The sequence below is a fragment of the Chlamydotis macqueenii genome, chromosome 2, assembly GCF_036417535.1.
Source record: "Chlamydotis macqueenii isolate bChlMac1 chromosome 2, bChlMac1.mat, whole genome shotgun sequence".
In the NCBI taxonomy this organism is placed as follows: domain Eukaryota; kingdom Metazoa; phylum Chordata; class Aves; order Otidiformes; family Otididae; genus Chlamydotis; species Chlamydotis macqueenii.
In genome coordinates this window covers 25,077,578-25,102,627 of record NC_141557.1, presented here as the reverse complement: position 1 = coordinate 25,102,627, position 25,050 = coordinate 25,077,578, and the positions used below count along the sequence as shown (strand labels likewise).

The window sequence follows — 25,050 nt, the reverse complement described above, 5'->3', positions numbered from 1 at the left end:
GGGGAAAGCCCCCAATTATATCACAGTAAGAGAAGGGGATCTTTACGATTTTGTGTGTTTGGTGGCAGGAGGACAAGTCAAGAGCACAACACACATCCACAGCTTTGCATTAAGTAAACTTCATCTTCCGTGTTATGAGATATGCTTGTGTCATTCACACCCGTGAAAATCAAAAGGGGATGCAAACCTTTCACCAACAGCTTTGAGACAGCCATCGACCACTCGCCCCTTTTTGTCCCCTAAGGGGGCAGAGACAAAAGAAGGAAGACTGCTCTTTCAGTGGTATTCACAAGCTATACTCTACACCCCACATGCAGGGTGGTGCAAAGCAGATCTGGCCAGGGCCTAGTTTTTCCTACTGCAGATCAGAAGCAAGCCAAGGTTTTATTTTACACAAGGGAAGACTCTCTCCCACGCGGGAACAAGGGACCCCAGAATAGTCAGCTACCTCGAAATCCAGCTTCTCATCTGAAATCACGGAGCATTCATGTCCCAGTCCAGATAAGGCACTTGAATAGGACCAAGTAATATAGAGTATCATGTGTTGGAAGGGTCCCACAAGGACCATCTAGTCCAACTCCTGACTCCACACAGGGCAACCTAAAAGTTAAACCATGTATCCAAGAGTGTATGTAGGCCATTAAGCTATGTAGTATTTGAGGCACATAAGAATGGAGATCAAACAGTTGTTGCACAGGTTTAACAGTGCATCTTATATATTCTTTGATTTGGGGGCTTACTTAAAAATAACAAGTCAAACTATAAATACACTACAAAAAATTACTCCTGACTATGATCCATGCAATTGCCTACCTCATTCCTTGCCCCTACATTCCAGTCAGCGCTTATACTCCTACATTTTGGTAAGCAATCAATTTACAGCAACCTAAACTGTTCCAGAGAAATTAACCATGCGGTCAGCTCACCAAAGCTCCAGTAAAGATATTTATATCTCTTATTTCATCCATGATACATGTTCATGATCTAACTTCAAGGAATATAACACAAAACTCCACACTTTCAAAATGAAGTGCACTTTTCTTTTTTTGAACCACCTTTTTAATGAGGGTAAAAGTCATTCAGCTTCAACATTGACACACTGCTACACAAGTTTTAAATGGAACTTAGCATGACAGCATGGTCCACAAAGAATGGAGTTAAATTTTGTTTAAAATCTTACCTCCTTTAAAATACATATGAAGAAGGGAGTCAAATACTACAGAGTCAATATTTAAAATGTAAATTCTATAATTCTTCTAAAACTGCACACAGGCTTTCACTGAACTCACACAATGCTGCACAGTCCACTTCTGAAGAGGAAAGAAGGCTACAGAAAATAGCTTATGATTCTATGGGTCAATTTTCTGTCACTAGGTACAGCTGTCATTCAGTCCTGATTCTCCCACATTTGAATCAAAAGCACAATGGCATGTATGAACCTAAAAGTGAGAACTTACCATGTTGGATACTTAAGTGGATTGCAGTTTATGCTAATTATTTTACCTATTAGCTTGATGGCAGCATGTTTCCTTTTAAAAGGTCTAAGAGCACTGCAAAAAGTTTATTATATAATATTAATTTTAAAAAATCTGTAACTTTACATACTGAAAACCAAAGGCAAACCTGAAAACCTCAGTGGAGTCAGTGATGCTCTAGGACAAATAAGAAATTTTGTTTTGCTCAGGGTCACTCAGGGTGTCTACAGCAGAGCAGGAAATAGTAAGATTATCTTAGTATCAATCCAAAACTTTAGTCAAAAAGACATTATTCCTATTCCTTAGAATTACTGCTTCAGAACAGGGAAGACTGGCAGAGGGACAAAAGGTGAAAAGAAACAGCACTAATTTCTATTGTAAATGACACTTTGCATTGTTGAATTAGGAAAATAAAAGTCTCACAAATAAATCATATTAGTGTACAGTATTTATTACCTTCTATTAATCTGAAGTCAATAATTTTGATATGACTAAATTAATTCTGAAATAAACAGACATTTTTAAATACATATGAAGATGAGAGGCTTTAACATGAGAATATTTAGTTGATCTGAACTCTTAATCCACATGCAAGATAAACTTATCAAATATTGTACATTTCCTTTAATTTTACACTGGTCCATAATAAAGCACAAAATCTAAGGGTAAAAGCAGGGAGGAAAGAAGTCACATTTTTGAGTAGCCCTTTTTTTTAATAAAAGGGCATCAACTATATATTAAGCCAATGTGTTTCACTCTGATTTTGATTTTACTTACAGTATACAGTTTTGCAAAATATACAGCTCACCAATGACACACAGTGACCCTTTATTAAGGGCAAGTAACAAAAAACAAACAAAAAAAACCCAACCAAACAAACAAAAAAAGAAATACAACAGAATTCTACAGATTAGAAAAGTAATATTTTAGAACATTATGCCACTTCAAAGTGTCTCCAATGCCAGTAAGAAAAGTCATGCACAATGTGTTTAGAGAGTCTTGTCATTAGTCCATGACAGATTTGTCTGCATGCTTCACACGAACAGAAAAAGGTACAAGTCACAAGCAAAGTGGCTTTCTCCAGTTATCTTTTAGGCCTGTCTATGTCGTCAATAGCAGCTAGCAGCTTCTGTCTTGCCTTTTTGTTGATGTGGGATCCTAGACAAACATTCACCAGATTGGCCAACTGCTTAGTGGAATATTCCTGGCAAATAAAAGCAGATCATGTTATGGCAGAATAAAACACCAGACGAAGATAGAAAATTAAAAAAACATCGACATACAACTGCGCACTTTTCAACTGATAGAAGCAGTCAGTACACAAAGGAGATTTAAAGTGGTAGTTAAGTCAGGTCTGGGTAGTTTTCACAGTTGAGGCAGAGTACAAAACTGTGTTTTGCTAGATGGCAAGTTATAATGGAAAATGCTTATGACTTTAGTAGTGTTGGACTGAGTTCACAGAAAGTAATTATGTGAATACACATGTATCTAAATCAATTTTTAATGTATTTTCCATCCTTTGGGAGGTATGGTGGGAAATACATATGCAAATAGGGTAGGCTTTTAACACAAAAATATTTTTCTAAACAAACTGTGACATAAGTTGATCTTTCTTATTTTGACTTTTCATTTCCAATAAGCTTCTAAATACTTCTGTCTACAGGGTCTCCAAACATTCAGTGCACGATAGAAGAGGAAAAAATGGCAAAAATGTTAAGACAAGAATTCTTAACATCTGTCAAAACACCACACTTGCCAGTACTACCTTTATACTTAACACTATCCAAAATACAGCTTCCACTAGTAGGTTTAAACAAGAGTTTTTCCATGTAGGTCACTAAACAACAGCTCACAACCTCTTCTGTGGCTCCGGGTATAACAAGGAAAATGATATTAAAGACTTCTTTCAGACATTTCTAGTAGGATCTAAAGTAATCTCAAAACACAGATTTCAAAATGCTCCATTTCAAAATAATTTTCACTTTAGCAACGGGCAGCTCCAATAGCATGTGACTGACTTACACAGTTCTGTTATAATTATTAGGTTATGCTACTATGGAAGCATGCTAAATGCTTTCAAAACAAATTAAGACTTGTCTCAGAAAGCAATGTTGATACTGATTCAGTATCATAAAATGAAGAAAGAAAAAGCAATGACTCTTATCCATTGTGCCTTACAACTTAGTTAAGCAATCTACTCTTAAAGGCAAATGGTGTGATTATGGTGTGATTTCAAACTGTACTTCTTGATGAAGAAGTTGTGGACTTTGGCATATTTCGAACAGGGCACAAATGTTTTCAACTTCACTTTGCTCTAGTTCTGTACATTTTTTGATACAGCAGGTAGATGTGACTGGCTTATTCATCCTTCCCAGTCATCAGATGCTGAACTACTACAAACACATACCAACTTCACATTATAATAAACAAAATGAGCATATACATGCAAACACACGTATATTTATAGTGCTTCCCATACAGATTTTATTACAATAAATTTATATATATATATATGTGTGCGTATATAGTAATTTTTAACACGTAGAAGTATTGATCATTTAGAGTTGCTAGCATGGTTCTGTCATTATGGTGAATTTTCACTCTTACCCTATGTTCTTTTATCCAGCGTTCCATGTCATTTTCTGTTAGGTAGTACGCTTTAATGTAGGTCTCCACAAATTCTTTATCTGGAATAGGCCTGATGTCTGTTAGCTTTTCCAGTTTCATTAAGAATTGTTGAAAGTCCAGTTGCATCAAGGCACGTCCTTCATTGCTGCACTTCTTTACATTGGCATAACTGAAAAGAGAAACACATAGAAAGTAAAAAGTAGAAGGAAATAAAAATTATTCTTACTTCTCGAAGTTGTTTAACTTAGTCCTTCAAACCTTGAGGAGGAACACAATTATGGTTCTAAGTTAAAAGCAGAAAAGAACTCCTCTTAGGATGTGTGATGTAGAGTTTAATTTGCATTTGTACAACATGTTTTAGCACCACTCAGAACAGAACCCCATTGTACCCAGTGCTACTTAAAAAAAAAAGCTCCCACAACCAAGCCACTGAAAATCCTACATTGAACAAATTACTAGAAGTGGGTTCGAGGAAATGAAATCAATGCTGATCAGCACACTAGGCAGTGGCTTTAGACAAGTGATCATGACCACTGAAGTCTGAAAGGTAACGCCAACAGCTTTAGGAACGGTCACTAGGAGCTTGCTGAACCAATAGCAGCAGCAGCAGAGAAAGGCACAGAGCTGTTTGTTCAAAAACAACCACAATAATCAGAGGATAAATGGTGGCAGCACTGGCTCATCTCTACGAGAGGTTACTATTTTCATGAGAGTAGATAGACGGAAAACTGGTGATAGGTGTGAGCTCAAAGAAGAAAAGTGGATGAGCTCAGGGCAGGGCAATGCCAGGAAGGACTACAGTGGGGTAACAGACAGGCGACAAATGAGGAAAATGATCTTTGTAGTTTTTCAAATGGATGAGAAATTGCATTTGTCAAGATCAAAGGAAATGACATTGCAATGCCCTAAACAGTGCCAAATATCAGCTATGTACGTGGAATAAAAAAAGCTTTGGTCTGTGGCACAGTGTCTTGATAGACTTAATCCAGCACACTCACAGGCTGCTGCCACAAGCAACAATCTTGTTCCACTGTTTCCACTCTTCCTTTGTACCAAAATTTAAAGCTCAGTCTTCCAGTGCTTCATGAAGTTGATCCTAATTATTATACAGTTCCTAAATTATTAGTCCTAATGCAAAGAAGGCAACAGAAACATACAGTTGGAAACCAGATACACAGCAAGATCAGGTTAAGAATAAGAAGAAATTGCACCCTTACAGTTCGTATGCAGAAAGAATTGGCAGAATGCAGAAATAACAAAGGCAAAAAGAGAAGGGGACCAAGGCACAAGCCTTCTGGAGCTCCAAAGAAGATTGCATGATGACTCTCAATAGGATATACTGAAGCACTTCAAGAAGCCAGCCGGGATACGGCAGAAAACATAGAACTAGGAGATCAGGCAGGGCAAAACTTAAAGAAGGATATGGCTGACTGCATTGGAGATGATTCTTCACTCAGTGAAGAGTCTGATGAAAGCAATTTCAGTTGACTGGCTAACTGGAGGAGAAATACATCCTTCATGGCTTTTAATTCCATATGTTCATGGACTTCAGAAATGAAAGAAGTTATGAAGGTATTCAGAGAGTCAGCTGTTCAGAATACCTTCCTTCCCTTTCTCCAGTGGCAAAAGAAACTACAAGATATGTGAGAAAAAAAGAACCGAGCAAGAAAGATAAATTACAGGCAGATATTTAGCAAGTGATAACAATGAGTGGTCTTTACCCTCTAAGAAAGGGCACCGGACAAATCATATCGGCAAGCTATTTCCAGTCCATTTTGACCAGTCAGTGAAATGCTTAGGTGAAAGTGAAGGTGAAGGTTTCATGGTAAGACAAAAGTGTAAACCAAAACTGTAGCATGGAACAAGACATGAGTGGTGATCTTCACAGCCAAGAATCAAATGGTTTGTGAACACTGAAGTCACAAAAGATGAGAAAGCTTGTGAAGTAAGGGAAAGAAACAAGCCCAAAACAGGCACCAGTGGTTGAGGCAGAAGAGTTTGCTAGCAAGTGATGGTGTTATCCACTTGAAAGAAAAGGGGGATGAGGGGAGGAGAAGAAAGATGCTTTTGTTCCACTTCCTTTAATTTGAGACATGATAAGTGGAAAATAAAATTTCAAAAAGAAAAGATAGTAGTAAAGGTCATATGTCATATGAAGAAACTGAGAAGCCAGAGAGAGGTCATGGCTGCATTTAGTTTCCCTGAAGATGAAATTGATCGCTCAGAGACTGCAAAAGGATGACACAAAAATACACGGGTATGAGTTTAAAAATGGTGGCTTGATGGAAGCAATGGAAGCTGATGATCCTTAACAGACAGATAACACTTGGAAAACAAGGATGTTGTTGAGGTCCTAAATTAGAGCAGACAGCAGGAGAGTGGGATAGAAAGAAGTAAAATAATAGGGAGTGCCTAGGGTAAAGATAATCAGGAAAGAAATACAGAAACATATGTAGAAAGCACATATTCTACGATGCACAAGAATGTGTGATGAGAGCCCAGACATATGTAGCAAAGGGACAAGAACAGAAAAACAAATGCAGCAGATGAAAAGACTACAATACTCAGGCTACAATATTGACTTTAAAAAGACTGGGGCACTGATTAACAGGGAGGAATGAGCAGTTCCTGACTAAGATGCTTGAGCCCCTATTTACCAAGCCAACCAAGACACCTGATGAATTTGGAAAAATCCTGCTTCATGGCTACTCTAAGATAACTAGTAGGATTGACAACTCCATCTTTCTTCCTGGCAAAGACAAATGTTATCACCATACAGATGCTGACAATTACACTTCACATTTCTTCTTTGCTCTGCTGGAAAATTCTGATTTTCAGATAGAAGTTTCTTTGAAAGAGAACTATGTTGTTTCAAATGCTTCAATAAAACACTCAGAAAGTGTCATTCTTCAGCAGTATCTAGGTACAAGATCATCCCCTTAGGCTTAATGCTGTACCATACTCTGTTAAACAACTGTTAAAGACTGTGTTAAGCCTTGATATTTTTTAGGCTCCCTAAAAGCACAAGGGCTTACCAGTGCACTACAAAATTAGAACTTACAATTTCATAAAATAGACATTATAATTATAGACATATTTACCCAAAAGCACGACTTTCATGAACTACTTACCCTTCCACAAGGGTTCTGTTGGCCAAGCGTATGCAGTGCTCCCAAAGGATGTTGGAGACTGGCAGTGGAATACGGACTCTCTTAGACACTTCACTCAACCTTCTGTTAAATTCTTCAAATTCCTGATGGAACATGAAATATCATCATTCCTTTAGCACAAAAGGGATCATACTCTATACACCCTTAGCAACAACAACAAAGAATTAGAAATGCACATGAAAGAGTACACTGAAAAATAAGAGCAAAGCAGAGAAGCTTAATAGGCACTGACTGTAGAGACAAGCTTAATATATAAAGTAGAAAATATACCACTTTCTAGTATATTATTGACAACACTAGCTCAGTAACTTTTTTAAAAGAAGGAAATATTGTTCTGTTCCCCAGAAGCGTAGTTCTCTGTGACACTGGCACCTCTGAAAACTAACCAAGTAGCTAATCCTTCAAATGCCATTTTCATTGCCTCACTCCCTGAATTCATCTTTAACTTGTTTAAAGTCAATATACAGCCACTGAAGAAAATCCAGTGATGATCCCTCTAAATGCTCACCCCATTAGCTTTCAGAGAAGAGCTCAGAAATATTGTAGTGACTTTTTATTCTTCAATCTTTTGCATTAGATAGTTCCCTAGTGCCTTAAAAGGAGCTGAGAGCACCCACTGAAGAGAGTCCAAATCTCAGTCTAACAGTTTAGGAGCATACTGTAACGCTAGATAACAATCCAGGTTGAGGGAAGGCACCTGTTCCCACCCAAAACACCAATGGCCTTGTTGTGGTTTTGTTTAGTGAGGAGGGGCCTAAGGTGGTAGCTTCTGTAGGAAACTCGTAGAAGTCGCTTCCCTTTGTTCAGTGGACTCGGCCGGGCCTAGGGCGGACCTGCTGCTGGCCAAGGCCGAGCCGATTGGCAGCAGAATGTTCCGTGATGATGCCTCTGCGATAACGCATTTAAGAAGGGGAAAACAAAAAAAAAAAAAAAAGAGAGAAGATGTGAAGAAGCTGAGCGGGGGCACAGGCGCAGAGGGGGAGGCGCAGGCCTCATGGGCCTTGCAGGCCTCACCCTCTGGCCTCTTGCCAGGTGGCCGACTGGGCCTGACTCAGTCCAGCCCGGCTGCAAGAAGTGGAGAGGAGATGAGAAGTGAATAAGATGTAAAAAGATCCTGAGAGACATCTACCAGCCTGTTGTGAGGAACGGCTGCAGACGCCAAGGTCAGTTCAGAAGGAGGGGGAGGAGTAATGCAGCTCCTGGCCAAGATCCCCCTGCAGCCTGTGGTGACGACCATGGTGGAGCAGGTTGTCCCCCTGCAGCCCATGGAGGTCCACGGAGGAGCAGAGATCCACTTGGAGTCCGTGAAGGACCCCACACCGGGGGGAGGTGGATGCCTGAAGGAGGCTGTGGCCCGTGGAGGGCCCGCTGGGACAGCAATTCTGGAGAGACTGCACTCCGTGGAAGAGATGACCTACGCCAGACCAGTTCCACAAAGGACTGTGGCGTAGGGGTGGGACCCCACAACGGAGCAGGGGAGGAATCTGAGGGGTTCTTCCCCCGACCATGAAGCAGCGGCATGAAACAACGTGTGATGAACTGACCGCAACCCCCATTCCCTCTTCCCCCCTGTGCCACTTGGGAGGGGAAGGTGGTAGAGATAAGGTTAAGCTTGGGAAGAGGGAGGCGTGGAGGGAGGTTATCTTGTTCTCTGTCTCATTATCCTGCTGTTTGTAGTAATAAATGAATAGTTTTCCCCAAGTCGATTTCTCCCTGTCCTTATCTCAAACCTCGAGCCGTTTTTCCTTATATGATCTCTCCCTGTTCTCTCGGAGGGTGGGGGGAGTAAGAGAGAGACTGCGTAGTCTGGTCCTGACTGGGGCTGAACTACAACAGGCCTGAATGGTTTTGAGCTGTGTCGCAGTTTAGCCCTTATTGGGACCACACTACACAGTCTCTCTCACTCCCCCCATCCTCCAGTGGGACAGAACAGAGAACTGGTAAACAAAAGGCAGCAAAAACACCTGGGTTGAGATGAAACAAAAAAAAATAAACTTAAGAGAGATAACAGAAGAAAACAAAACAGTGATGGAAAACAAATACAGTAACAATGACTTACAACAAATTTCAACACCCACTTTGTTCTCACATAGCAGGAGACTCCCCTCAGCACCCTCCTCACTTATATACTGAGCAGATGTCAGATGGGATGGAATGGACCTTTGGCTAATTTGGGTAAACTTACCCCAGCTGTTGGCTAATTAGTAAACTACCCCAGCTGTGCCCCAGCCATAGGGGCCAGCAGCTCCGGTCCTCCTCCCAGCTCAGGTGAATATTAACTCTGTCCTAGCCAGAACCAGGACAAGCTGTTACTATCAGTGACAAAGTAGTCACAACTGAACGTAATTACCACTACAATGATTTTGTGACTTACATAAAGTGAAATGGAAGTGTGCTGCCAGTGACTAAAGTCTTAAAAAAAAGTACAAAATGACTTAAGTATAAAGCAGACTGATAACGAACAGCTCTCTGTAACCAGCAAAAGCAGTTTGTACTGCAGCCTGTTAAGACCATACTTGTCCAACAAATTGCTTTCATTCTAACACTGCTAGTCTAGGTGTTTTTTTCCACTTTTTTCCCCCCTTTCCTTCTTTTTTTTTCCTCCCTTTTTTTTTCCCCCCTTTCAAAAATTCAGTGAATGAACAAAACCAGAAGGGAATCCCACTAAACAATTTAATGTTGTATCTGACCAATAATTGGTGTCTAATACAAATTCTCTGAAAGAGGAATTTCGCAAGAGGAAGCAGGGTACTACAATGTCATGCTTTAACTGGCATACAACTCACTCTTCTCAAGATGAAGGCACCTGACACTCCATGTTAACCAATTTCTTGAACAATCCTCCTTCCTCGATTTATCTGCTTCCATACATACTATGACCAAATACAGAATTTTGCCTACGTGTTGGTGCTTACATCTGAAACTCCTGGAGTCACAGGATACACAGCAAACCACTAATTGCTTAGCAATAATCAAAAAGCTTCTGAGGCAACTATTATTAGCTATATAACATACAGACCAGAAATGGTTTTAAATGGTATTAACCCTGATTGTCTTGAAGCAAATTCATCAGCAGTTGCACACTCACAAAAAGATAAAGTTCTACTGCAGAGACCAAATGTTTTTACAAAGGTATGTAACAATGGCTATCTCAGGTCACTGGATTTTCTTCAGTGTTACTACATTTACTAGGCATTTATCCACCATTCAAGACTTAGATCTGAAACTCATTAAACTTTTGTGGTAACTTTCACTCACCATGTAGTCAAAAAATAAGCACCAAAAACAATCTGCTAGCAGCAAGAATAACAAGAATTCTGGACTGATCTCCTTATAATAACTTATCATTTGTCAGGATGCTGTATTGCTCTAGCCATGCTACTTTAACAGTTTTAGTGAAGTATTACAGTAATTTAATATTTCTATAAAATCTAGCACACCATTTCCCAGAAGTACTCACCTTTAAAAGAGCATCTACATATATATTGTGTTGTGACATGATTTCCTTCACATCCCATTTCACATTAGCCATAAGAAGCAGCATTTGCTCATAATCAATGGCTTTAGCAGCAACAATCCAATAAACTGGTTTACGTAGTTCACTGGCAGTTGACACTGTCTGAAACATAAAATAAATAAAAATCAATTCAGTAAATTTCTGGCTGATGAGAACAATATATAACTATGATGTACAAGTATTTGCATCATATCATACAAGTTTCAAATCTTCTATTTTAAAAATCAGCTTTTAAAAATCAAATTGTGAATGACACAATTCTGACCTGAGAATAGAACTGCTGAAGAAAAGGCTTCTTGGCAGCTGGCATCACTGCATCAAGATGGGGCTGAAGAAACTCAAACTGCTCAGCCAGAAAAACCCTTTGAAAGCAAAGAGAATTTACTGTGAACCAAATGCAACATTTGGCATGTCTCTGCACAACTTTTACTCTACAGCTGACATTTGGCAATAACGACGTGTAACCCTGGAAAATTTAATCCTAAGAACCACGGCATCAGTTTCATGCCAGAATATCGACAAGTATTCTCAATTCTGACAATTTTAAAATACAATTGCAAACCAGAAAATGCTTGAATAAAGGGACTAAGTCTTGAATATCAACAATTTGTATTTCTATTTCATTCAGGATATAGTACAAAAGTCCAGTCCCAAGTCTAGTAAAGTCAGTGGACAAGTGTCCCATAATTTCCATAGTACAAGGCAGTCAACATTAGTATTAATAAATCCATGTCAGAATTCCAAAATAACATTCCTAATTACTTATACACTAATGAATATTTAAAAGACAGAATATGAGATCAAATTCTTTCATAGGGGTAGGATTTAATAACATAACAAAGAAATACATTTCTAACTACGTGTAAGTGAAAGCAAAAGAAAATAAGCTCCTTTGAAAATACATTTAAAAATGAAATTGTAATCTTTAACTGTCATCTCACGTAGGGAAAAAAAAATTATTCCCATCTGACTCTCAGTATTATTCTAACCGCTTTGTAAGAGTTTTGTGTTACTCGCTCTTTATGATCTCTTCTTCACAGGCAAACTTCCACCCATTGCAAAGAACATTGCAATTCACAGCAAACCAATACTAACTAAGCAGTTTTGAGTCTCAGCTCAGCATCTGAGCACTTAATATAAGGTTTAAATGAACCATACAGATTAAATAGTCCCATTAGCCTCTTTAAAATTAAACATTTTTTCCTGTTAGATTTGACCTTATATTGTCAAAAATTACTGGACCAGCTGCAGTAAAATTTCATTGCATGTGCTTGCAGGTGGTTAGTCCAGATGGTTAGGTCCCACTACCTTTAGTTAAGAAATTACCTCTACCACTCATATTTAAAATCACATTGAGAAGCAGGAATTTTTGACCTCTCAGGAAGGTTTTGGCTTGTAATCACAATCTTTTAAATAATCCATAGTTTCCAGTGACCACAAAACGCAGTGTACAGTAAATAACCTACAAGGATTCTGTGGCCACCACTCTCTCTGCCAAACCATATAGTGAATTGCCAGATGTCAAAACTACGAGATGACTGAGATGGGGGCTTGGCACCTTCTCCTTTCTCTCTTCAGCAGCTGTGAGAGTTCCAGTGGGATCAGCAGAGACCTCCTAAAATAAAGAATTAAACAACTGAAAAAACCACAAAAAGAGCAAGAATGGATCCAGCTGAGCAGTTTCAGATGACAGATAAGACTAAGGAATGTTTCTAATTCTAAGACGTAATTTAAATCAAGCCTGAATCAAAAGACAACCATAGAGTTTTGTATTTGAACAGTGTGGTGCTCAAAAACAGGTGGAAAAAAATCATATAATGTAGATCAATATCTATCTTGGAGGTGGGGGGAAGGACAGAGAACAAACTTCTTACTACACCTTTATGCCCATATAGGCTTTAGCCCAACTTGGAGACAGTCTCTTCAATCTGACAACAACTCAATAAGAATGCAAATCAAATCAATATTTATAAACCATTACCCCTTGTCCTATAACAAGAGGCCCTGCTGAAGAGTTTCTCCTCGTCTTTTCTATAAGCCCTCTTTAGGTACTGGAAGGCTGCCATAAGATCTCTCCGGAGCCTTCTCTTTTCCAGGCTGAACAGCCCCAACTCTCTCAGCCTGTCCTCACAGGAGAGGTGCTCCAGCCCTCTGATCATCTTTGTGGCCTCCTCTGGACTTGTTCCAATAGGTCCACATCCTTCTTATGTTGGGGGCTCCAGAGCTGGACACAGTACTCCAGGTGGGGTCTCACCAGAGCAGAGTAGAGGGGCAGAATAACCTCCCTCGACCTGCTGGCCACTGTCCTTCTGATGCAAGTTGAGGGAGGTGTTTTGTTAAAAATAAATGATGTTTTTAAACAAGTTATCATTCCATGAAAACTTCTATCCTGCAGATATCTTGATTGTAGAAAGCAAGTAAATATTCACAGCATAGGAAAAAAATGTGTAATAAGAAACAGGCTACACCAGTGCCCTGCTGCAATTTTTTTTTTAAAAGGAGAAAAAAAAAACCAAAACCAAAAACAAACAGATGCAGGAAAGAAAAGGAATGAGGGGGGAAAAGGGGAAGGGGGAAGGGGAAGGAAAGGGAAAACCCCCACCTCTACATTTGAGCAACGTAAGTACAAGTTATAGCTAGAAGAGGAATCACAGGAGGAAAAACGTCCAGTGCTATCATATTGGTCTAAGCACACCCTCTGAAACTTAGCTATTTTCCAAAACCGTATCAGGACATGAAAACATAAACCTAGTTCTGGCCTTAGATTAATTACTCCTACCATGCCTACTGCTTACACACAGGCTATAAAAATATGAGAAAAGCTACAAAGCAAAGGTGATATAGAACCCAAAACAAGTAAAGAAGGTAGGCATGATATGCCACAGATTTATTAAGTAGAGCCTTCCATGACCCTAGGATAGAAACTCAGTGGTCAGACAGGTGCTACAACAAACCAGCCTGTTTGTATGGAATGAAAAAAAATTTGTGCAATAACACAATGCCGAAGCAGTGGTAAGAATAAATTCTGCAAAAGCAAAATGATGTGCAGAATAAAGCAACGTATGAACACACAACCAATATGACAACAATAATACTTAAACACGACACTTACAGTTGGACTCAAAAAAACAAATTAGCATAATTCTCAGAATGCTGTAAATCTAGACAAAGATGAAGTAAAAACCATGATAATAAATAAAGCAGCTTTGCAGTTCAGAGTTGTTTTGGGTTTGTTTGTTTTTTTTTTTTTCCCCAATGGGAGTTAGAAATAAATTGAGAGGAAATTGCAATGGAGTAACTAAAGAATCAGGAGCAGAAGAGAGGAAAATAGACTCAAGCTGACCACAACAGCCACCAGGAGTTTCAGGCTTCACAGCAGAGAATAACTGTGAGGAGTGAGCTGACACAGAATAATTGCTATGCGCATGTTTATCAGACAGCTTTGCCTAAGAAGAAAAAGACAGCAGTGAGCACTAGAAACACGGATGTATCTAAGTGGCAGTTTAGCTCATTCTAAGTATCAGGATTCAGACAAGGAAGAACATGCATGGTAGATCTTGAGAAGTCAAGAGAAAAGGTACTACACAGATGACCAGGTGAAAAGGGGAAAAAACAACAGGGAGGTTATTCTGGGATCAAATTATCTGCAGACCTATTGCAGTTATACTGCAGCAATTAAAGGAAAGGCAGGCAAAAATTGATTATGTCACAATGTGTAATGACTTGGTGAGAATTTAAGTGATACAGAACAAGCAGAAAGACCAAAACTTTGTTGTTATAGCCAAAGCAGCATCAAAATGTGTTTACTGCTTGGATGAAAGCCAAGCCTAAAGTGACATTAAGAATACAGGACAATCAGAAAGATAGTAGTGCCCAAGCTGTTAACACGGTTTGAGGTGTGGAGGAACAAAAAGATCACAAGTTCCACTTTAACTATCTTGGGTTTTAGTTGACAGTTGTCTCCTGTGATGTGACAGCCCAAGGACACAGAGCTGGATTTGCTAAATCAGACAGGCTCTTTCAGTTCTGCATCTCCCGAAGATGTCAAACACCAACATAAATACAAGCTACAGCAGATGGAACAAAGAAGCAGACTGGGAAAGCAGAGTTCTCGCTATCAAAAGTGAGGAAAGTATCTTCAGACTTGTAAAAAAATTCTGTAATAGGTTACAGAAGCAGGAAGTGGACAAAGCAGGGAGCCTTGAAGGATCGCTACAGAAATTCTGACATTAAAAACAAAGATTGCTGACTGAGCAATACTGTCAACATATCATTTGTAGTGCTAAAAGATCTCACAGAAAGAGACCAATGAGCAGAAGATAAAATTTCTAAAAGAAGCTTATGGTAAATGCTATCAGATACAGTTGCATTGAGGATGGGAATGATTATAACGGCTAGCTGCATCATTGTGTTACTTGAAAAATGAATTCTCTTTGGTTTGATGTGTGTTCACATTTAGCCAGATAAATTTGCAATTAAACTGGCCAAACATTTCACAATACAGTGAAGTTTGCACTCTGTTAAGTCCATCAGAATTGAAAACCAAGCCAAAAGGCCTTGATGTTTGCTAAAGCTCATGTACCCTCTTTCAGGCAGCTCTGAAGCTCTAGCACATCCACATAGGCAGCAACATCTCTCCATCCAGGCATAACAGCCAATTCTTTAAAAATATCAACTGAGCCAAAGACACCGCTGATTAACCATCAAAATCCACTCTTTACCTGCCTTTTCTTTTTCCTTTTCATGTAAGTCTCAACAAAAAAAAAAAAACTAAAAAAAAAAAAAAGAGAGAAGCTTTGAAATGTTTACACCTGATAAAAGAACAAACCCCCAGCCCACCAATCAATTTTCTGTTGTTAGGAGAGAATGAGCCACAGAGCTGGGGGAAGAGTATCAGTGGGAAAGATTTAAGCACCTTTGTCACAAAATAGATCAACAACAAATATTATAAAGACTTAATTTTGTATCTATCTCAATTCAAAGTTGCCTGTCACTTCAGTATGGAAATACATTTGAAACAATTTTTTTTTGTCTACCTGCCCACTTCCCATGAAGATAAAAATCTTGTGAACCTTTCAATGCCAAAGTAGGGTTGCACCTGAAGACACAAAGTATACGCCAGACAACTGCCTAAGTTAAAGACATGTTTGAGTGCAATCAGGGAGTCAAACTCTGGTTCAAAGATACTGGCTAAACACAGTATATTCTCCTGACTTGCTCTAAAAAGCAGACATTGCAAAAGCATGTTGATCATAAAAAGGAAGCCCAAGGAAACAGTCAGTGTGCCAATCCCCAAGAAAAGCACAAGACCATTCTGAAAGGGCTTCAGTGATGCATGTGTGTTTTCCACCAGCCTTCATTAAAAGAAATGATCAGATGACTGAAAGCAGCAATAAAGGGGCAAAACATTCAGGCTGGAACAGGAAAAAAGGGCTACAGACCATTCAAAGGAATCAGATGTTTTGCAATGGACTGGACTTGTTAAAGTTAACCCTTCCAGTAATTTAAGAAAATCAGCAAAATAAAGTTCTGCAGATTACACAGGCTTCTCCTGATCTCATACTTTTTGCATAAGACTTTAGCATTGTTTTAATATACATACACAATAGGAATAATTTTAGTTCTGATTCTGCTATCTGATTCTGTAGGCGCTTCACATCAGCTCCAGGGCTGAGCTGATCAGGATAGCCTTGCGGTAGGCATGAGGTTTCAGATTTCAAGAGTGTGGATCCTCCACGCTCTTTGTCACAAAACAAGCATGTCCCAAACCTTGGTTGGATCAGTCCCACTGACTTCAGTAACAGACTTCAGTAAAATCTGCGTAGAAACTTCTAGGATTTCATTTCTAGGATTCATTTCTTAGTGTTCAAAGTTTAATGGTAGACTTTTTGCATAAAAAATTACCAAAAGTTTGCAAGTTTATTTACTTTCTTGTCTAACCTAACGCAAAAAAAAAGGCCTCTATCAGGAATCACTGTGTGCTGATAGACAACTGAGAAAATGAGTCCTTAACTATGCTTTGAAAAATAAACATCAAATGAGCCTCCACAGATAGGCACACCCACTGCCACAGCCTTGGGAACCCAAACCACTGTCTTACAAAAACAAGGCAGCCAATGTGGTCCGGTTGCACACATTTTTACTGCAGCATTTTTCTTATCCAAAGGAAGATTTTCAGGAGGAGCTGCTGTCAGTTTCCAGGTGCTCTGCTGCGACTCTACAGGCACCTGCACTCCTCTGGGATGAGGAATCAGCCCAAGTTTTGGGTGCCCAGCAAAAAGACTCTGAAGTGACTGAAATGAAATGGCTCAGTGACTGCCCAAAGAGATAAAGCAATTGTCAAACCCCAGAAAATTTATCCAAAGGATTAAGCTAGAAAACTTCAGTAGATCATTCCAGTCTACTTGGGTAATACAGTCAAACAAACAAAAAAAACCACGTGAAGAGCTCTAAATGAATGTGAGGAAATAAAACAGCTGCAGAAGTCCTATCATATTTTCAAAGTGCTTGTCATGTCAGAATTTTCTTTTGTATACAGAGTTCTCTTTCCTTAACAAGCAATTCACACAACACCTTAAATATTGTCATTACGTATGTTGTACAAACTTTTCAAAGAGAAGAAGAAAAAAACCTCATAAATTTTATTTTCTTTTCCTTTCTTACGGCTTTTTTTTGCCTTTGAAGGAGCAGGAGGCCAAGCAAGGATTGTACAAGTTGCAGAAATTATCTTCGGTGAACAAAACGTCACAAAGAATCACAGCTACCATTTCAGTGAGGAGCTTAGCTATGCCTTTTAGAAGCAGCAGCCTGTGCTAGGCATTGCCATGTCAAGTAACAAATTCCACAGCCTGGACTCTCCAGAGCTTGCCATCGGTATGCCAAATCAGGACGTAAGGGTACATGTCCACACTAAGTAATGCAGGACTGCACTGGGATACTTGAAGTAAAACTGAATTGTATGTTTCCAGAACTGGAACTAGTCTAACTGAACTGCACTGTTCCACAGCATCAAGGGGTCAAAGCCAAAACCGGCTGGCAAGTCGGGCGTGAAGAAAAAAATTGTTCCTCCCGTTATCCCTTATCTTATTTGTACAGCTGAAAAATCCACATTTTCCATCTCTGCACCATCAACCTCTAACCTACTCTCTCTGCCAAAAGATATATACCTTATGAGGAAAGAGCCCAAAAGCTAAAGTAAAGACAGATTCTAAAATACATTAACCAGTATTTCTCTATACCAGTGATTCCTTCCATCTATTTTACCACAGTGACTGATTTTCTACTGCTGTAAGGCACAGTAACTCTAACTTCATTCTAAATTTCAGTTTTACTTGAGCAAGCTAGTTTGCTATGAAATATTTATGAGTATTCCATGGTTCTTTGCCCCAAAAATCTCACTTTTGGAAGCAGCAGGATCACTCTGCATTATCACAAGGCAGCTATTTGCATACACAGGACATTCACAAACATCATCTAGGTAATGGCAGTACCATGACTGTGTTACATTTTGTGAAGATATGGAAGCTACTTGAATACAGATAAAGCAAGGAATCAGAAGTATAAATTTCCATTCTGAACCACGAATTATCATAGATCACATCAATCTGATTGATGCCTTGTAGCTACTTGGGGGCTTACTGGTCTCAGTGGACTAATATGAACAGCAATACTGTTGCAAAAACACATTCCTGATAGAAATGACAAACACAAGGACTGAATGTGTGTAGGTATCTCTATGTACCCCACTCAGGGGAACTATCAATGAGGAGACATAGGCAGCTCAGAAACAGGCACTTATTTTGATCTATTTAGCCTAATAAAAACTGCACCTTAGCATTATAGCAAGGCTGAAACAACAGCACTTCTTCCTGCCCTTTTCACTCTTCTCTTTCTGTGTTTTCCTTTTAATACATCCTGCTGGTATGAATGAAACACAGATTGTAGAGTGTTATTTCTGGAGGATCCAAATTACTAGCTCTGAAGCTGCTACGTAGCAGAAATCTGTACTGCAGCTATTTTGTACTAGCTGTGGAAAGCCCTGCGTATGAATTTCAGATACATATATGAAGTTCAGTACAACAGAGTCAAACAAATTTTTTAAAGTCGTATTATTCTCTTACCTCTCTGAAATGAAACTGCACCCTAATCTACTTTAAAACAAGTACTCAAAGTGCTTGGGTTTTTTTATACTTTTGAGTTAGCCTACAAGTATTTTGTTAAGGCGAAGACAAGTAGCTTAGACACAGAATACTGGTTACTCAATCATTTTAAGCTCCCAGTACACTTCCACATAACTTATTATAAGAAAGCATATAAAGATAGTTTCGCTAATCGGTAGGTCTCTTTTATTTATTTTTAACTAAACCTATTTCATTTATATATCAAAAGACACTTCAGACCATACTTAAACCAGTATCTGAATTAGCAGTGCAGAGATTAACAAAAGCCATAGCTGGACAAAACCTCATTATTGGTACTTTATAACAGTTTGAAATAAGTATATTTAAAGCAGTAGCACCTAAAGAACATGCTTGCTCCATCTTGTAAAGAGTTAAGCCCTTTCATCATTGTCATCATAAAGTTCCTTCATAATTTTAATTTTGATTACATCATACAAAACATCCAAATTAAAACAACATGCAAATTACAAACATGATTTTGTATCATAAATCCAAGGAGCACAGGCACATTTACTTCCAACTGAAGTGGTGAGGTTTAGTGGTTGTTTATCATTTGGTTTTTTTTTGGTTTACTATCATGTTTTTTTATTATATCAGTATAGGAGCAGCACACAGATATTGAATAATATGTATTGCAGCTGAGGTGTCACATTTTTGCCCTGTGGTGAAGTTACATGACTGAACACATGTTCATATCTCAGCTATTTCCTGTTCACAGTCTAAAACATTAATCTAAACTGCAGGTGGACTTGCTGCAGTTTATAAAGTACAGTTGGCTGTGCTGTGAAGTACTAGATGGCAAAACAGTGGAGAAGTGATTCAGCTGCAGTTGAGTACCGCTTAGAGGGGACAACGACCCTCTAGCAGAAGCAGCAGGTATGTGACGCAGGAGGAAGGGTGCAGGGAAGAGGGGAGCTGCAGCCTTTTTGCTCAGTGGCTGCGACTCAGAAACCCAGCTCTTTGTCTCTCAGTGGTCCACATGAAAACTAGGGCAGTACTTCTTTCTCAAGTATGGTTATTATACTGTAAGTACAGTATCTATTAAAAGAGCAGACACTTCTTGCACTGTAATAGTAGGGAAATATAAACTTAGAATAGAGTAGCTCCAGAAGGAGCTACAGGGAATGCCTCCCGTCCACCTCCATACACTTCATACTGAAGACACTACAGAGATGCAAGAAAGAACCTTAAGGCAGCTCAGCTTTACCTTGCAAGAAGTGGAACCTCCCTTCCACTTCGCTTTTTGCTTCACAAAGAAAGCTTAAAATTCAGCTGAATAATAATAAATATAGTACCCTAAAAGCATATCTGGTATAAACTAGACAGCATTAATTCAATCCCAAACAGAAACTACAGAAAGTCTATAAAAAGCTGGAGGAGATGGCCTCTAAACCCTCTAATTGTTCCTCTAACTCCTGACAATAAATATAGAGTAAACACCCCTTCATCCCCTTGGCATGTCAAAAAAGGAACGGACAAAGTCCAAGAGGAAAGCTAGGAATGATCTAGTCTAAGTTACTAAAGAGTCTCAACACAGATCATAGATCACAGGCACAGACACATTAGATGAACTATTCTGATCTACATGCAATTCTGGCAGAGTTTTAGTCACAGTTTCATAACTATCAGACTCAGATTATCTTTATGAAAATAAAATATTGAAAGATGCTGTCATTAGGAATTTAAATGTGACAGAAATGATAGCCCTTAATAAAGTTACCATGAATAGAAGACAATGCAAAAAACAAAATTCCCAACAAGCCATGAGACTGAACCCCACAACACAAACACGAGTATTTTCAGAAAGCAATGTAAAATAATCTAAGATAAGAGAGGAAAATTTTGAGCACTCCAGAACAGTTCATACAGTCATGAGAAATACTGATTTTACGACACAATAAAGATTAATCTCAACTTTCACAAATGCTTAAAAATAAGCAAACAATAAAAATACCCAGAAGACTTTTTCTTCCTCACGAATCAAAAACTGAAAAATTTCCATTTATAGTATAAGACCAGCACAAGATCATAAGATATTAAAAAACCTCATGGAATGCCTTTAAGTTAATAGGAGTTAGCCAAGATTTCTTCCTCCTTTCAAATCTTACCTGGAACATAGCTATTCATTTCAATTGACATTAACATGATCTCTAACAGCACTGTTAAATGATTGAGGAAGAAAAAGAAGTGCTCTTATTTTTCCAATTTACTCCTAGAAATGTTTTTTTTTTAAAATTAGTTTGACTGATAAAAAAAATTAAAGGCTGTAAAGCACTGTCAGGAATGGTGACTAGAGATTAAGTTTTAAAAAAATCATTCCATAACTTGCTATTTTTCCATAATCTTTAACTTATTTGTTTGCCACATCTTCCTAGAATTATTTTTTCTTTCTGAATACACTGCCTTGGAAATGAATATCAGTATGACTAGCCTTCTTCTGCTTTATAGAGACCTAGGGTTATTAGTTATCTTATGCTCCCTCTACTGACTCTGTAAGAAATGGCCCCAGAACACTTTACAAAACTTCTCTGAAAGAACAGTTTAGGATTCGATATAATAGTTCAATGAATTAAAACACATAAAGTACAATCCCATGGAGCGCCAAGTCCTTGTGAAAGTCAGAGTAGAGCATCTGTCTTCTACTTCTTTCTAAAGAAGTAGTCTTAGAAAATAAATCCTTCCTGCAGCATCCATGGTATTAACTACTATAAAAGCCATTTACGATACTCTTAAATTTCTTCATAATGTTTCAAGAGGTTTATATTTAGGTGGAAAAAAATAACTACAAATCTCCATTTTTATACAGTTCATAACAATACTTTTTTAATAAACTCTGCTCCACAAAATCTACCTGAAGTCTCCTGTTTACTCTTTGTAATGTGATGTGAATGACAGTAATCTACTACCAGTGTGACATGAGCACCATACTTGCTTTTCACATTTTGAAAGTAACTCATGAAGTGACCAATGGGATATGAACTATAAAGTACAGGGAAAGTTCCCCACAATTCCAAAATGACTTAACGAAGCACTTACAGAACCATAGAATGGTTAGGGTTGGAAGGGACCTTTAAAAGCCATCTAGTCCAACACCCCTCAAAGAAGCAGGGACATGTCCAACCAGATCAGGTTGCTCAGAGCCCCGTCCAACCTGGCCTTGAATGTTCCCAGGGATGGGGCATCAACCATCTGGGCAACCTGTGCCAGTGTTTCACCACCCTCATTGTAAAAAATGTTTTCCTTGTATCAAGTCTGAATCTGCTTCCTTCTATTTTGAAACCATCGCCCCTTGTCCTATCGCATAAGGCCCTGCTAAAGAGCTTATCCCCGTCTTTCTTATAAGCCCCCTTTAGGTACTGGAAGACTACTATCAGGTGTCCCTGGAGCCTTCTCTTCTCCAGGCAGACTTGTATACTAGTCCGTTATCCTGTAAGATGAGTGATCTTCAGGATGGCTTACTGTTTTGTCATTCTTTTATTGAAGAAAAATGAGTCATCTATTGTGTTGCTTTAGGGTTTTTTTAATAAAAAGGATTAATAAATATTTAATAAGGATAACTAATTTAAGGATTAAATAAAAATTTAATACAGATAATACTAGAATGTGTTTTATTACATGAATCATAATACATTCTAAGATTTAAATACATAATTTTGTTGTTACATCTAGCAAAAGCTATTAAACTAGTTTTGTTGTATATTAGAAACAAGTGATTGCATATGATAATGATATCTACATCATGATATCCCATGAAACTAAGCCTTAGAGACACTGAATATGAAGAGAGATAAAAATTAGAAAGCCACAATGAAATACAATTCCTTAGTTTCTTACACAGACCTCTATTCCACTGAGCATTAACAAAATCCAGGTACTTACCAGATCAATCAGACTCTCCTGGATTCTGTTCAGTGTGGTGCGTAATCTGCTGCTGCTGAGGCCCAGTCCTGTAGATTCAAACTGGAAGAAATACATTCTATTTAAGCTGGGAAAGGAAAACTCATTGGTTTAAACTTTACAGTGATACAGCAAAATTTTCATTTGTAAACACTTGCTACACTGCACTTACGTTCAAGTTTTACCACATAATCACAACCATACAAAATGAAAAGAAAATCAACAGAGGTCACGACACTCAACACTGCACTGGTACCCGAGTACCTTTCATGAAGATGACAGCTTACCATTCACACCAATAAACAACCAGTATCCTTTATTGTTATAATACTGTATCTGGGTGCAGGACTCTAGATTTTCTCATGTCGGCAATGAGCCCAGAATGGTGCACCACGGTACCCACACCGAGACTTGCATGCACACCACACCCAAGCCAAATGGTCTTGACTTCTCTCTCAAGCTATATAATATCTTGTAATTCCTTATTAAATATCTCACTTGCATATGTAAAATTATATTCATTGATTTTTATAAAACAGTCATTATTACTTAACGCTTATAAAGATCTACCTGAGAAATATGCCATCTTCACGTTCATGGCTCAGAAATATTATGGGGCAGATATTCAGCTGGGATAAATCAACATAGCTACACCGATTTCCCAGTAAATGCAATGAATCATACCGGCTGAGGGGCTGATTCGATATGCATTGTTATTGTAGCTACTTATCTTCTACTTCCAATTAAAAAACCAAAGAACAAACTAACACAACAAAGGAAACCAAAATGGAACAGCTAAGAAACACACTTTTAAGTAAAAAATCTGGAAGTATTTGAATATAGTTCTGGTATGTGATTCACATCAAAAGGCAATTTACTAAACAATACTGAGAGCACTGTTGCACACTGTATTTATTATTAGACTTCCTTTCAGCTTTCAGTGCACTAAATCAGGGAAGGAAATGTTCGAGTTCATATCATCTCCTCCACTCCTTTTAAATACAAAATGATATAATTTAGGTCCTCATTTAGTGCATGTCATGCTTCTGACTTAAGATGCCCATCTGCCCCAATCCTCGTATTCAATGAAAATTTACATCTGAGCTGAACTGCCACAAGAAGTACACTCTGCTGAAATCTATAACCGGACCTAGGAGACATAAATCACTATCCTAGAGTCCATGTTTGATAAAAAGAAGTGTTCACGGCTTTCATTTTCCATAGGTGAAGTAAGCTTTTTTACAAAAATAATTTGGTTTTTTTTTTTCCACATTTTTACTGTAGAAATATCAGTTCTGAACTGTCTCTGATTTTGCAGGTATATGAGTGAAAAAGAAAAAAAAAACCACCTTTTTTTTCCCTTTAAGAAACACACCCTTAATTCTCAAAATTATTATTTTTTTCCTCCTTAATGTCACATAGTACTTTTTCAAGATACAGCCATAAGGACTGCAAATTCAAGATTGGCTATTCTCCTGTTAAGGTAAGAACAAACAGAAAAAATACCCTGATTGAAGAAAAAAAAAAATTAAAAATATATTTGCAAGTTTCAGCCATTCAATTTCATTGGAAGAAATTTGCACCTGCACCATCAAAACTACACATCACACAATCTACCACTAATTCTTTCTCTTTCTGCCATTCAATTATTAACTTTGAACACCTATTAGTAACTTTAACTTACTTTTGCTATTTTTATATGCAAAATGGTACATATTTAAATTCCATAAATTGATGACCTAGTAAGGCTAGTAAGCACAGCATCAGACAATTTATAGAACAATTTTACCAATTCTACATAACTCTTTACAGTTAAAAAAAATGTTTTGCATAAGAGTGGCCAGTGGTTTATAAATTATTATAATGTCTTGTAAAAAAAAAAAAATTAAAACTCCTCTCAAATCTATTCTGCTAAGGAAGACTATTCTGTGGCATGTTCATCACTGTCTTACACTTTAGTAAGTAGACATTAAATATAGGCAATTCTTTTTTATTTCATGTTAAGTTGCTCCATAATTTAAGATAAGGAGGAAAGGCAGCCTTAACTTGCATCCCACAAATTAAAAAGGTTTTGAAAGAGCAATTCTGGTTACAACAGTGTGCAACTTTTGGCAGTGAAGAAAGCCAAATCCTGACTACACAGGATAATAATTCTAAAGAAATCTGGAAAGAGCAATGACTTA

At 38.2% G+C, this 25,050-nt stretch overlaps 1 protein-coding gene across 2 annotated transcripts in view; it reads right to left on the bottom strand.

Annotated features, from left to right (window-relative positions):
- Positions 1-1,905: 1,905 nt before the first annotated feature.
- VPS50 (VPS50 subunit of EARP/GARPII complex) overlaps positions 1,906-25,050 on the bottom strand; it is a 90,541-nt gene continuing 67,396 nt past the window's right edge. For both annotated transcript variants that reach the window (XM_086742332.1, XM_086742331.1), the window contains 7 exons: positions 22,850-22,930; positions 12,257-12,405; positions 11,056-11,152; positions 10,734-10,892; positions 7,235-7,356; positions 4,083-4,272; positions 1,906-2,679 (listed from right to left, as the gene is read on the bottom strand). In XM_086742332.1, the coding sequence (XP_086598458.1) occupies positions 2,560-2,679; positions 4,083-4,272; positions 7,235-7,356; positions 10,734-10,892; positions 11,056-11,152; positions 12,257-12,405; positions 22,850-22,930 (918 nt within the window). In that variant the 3' untranslated portion in view covers positions 1,906-2,559. The remainder of the gene's footprint in view (positions 2,680-4,082; positions 4,273-7,234; positions 7,357-10,733; positions 10,893-11,055; positions 11,153-12,256; positions 12,406-22,849; positions 22,931-25,050) is intronic.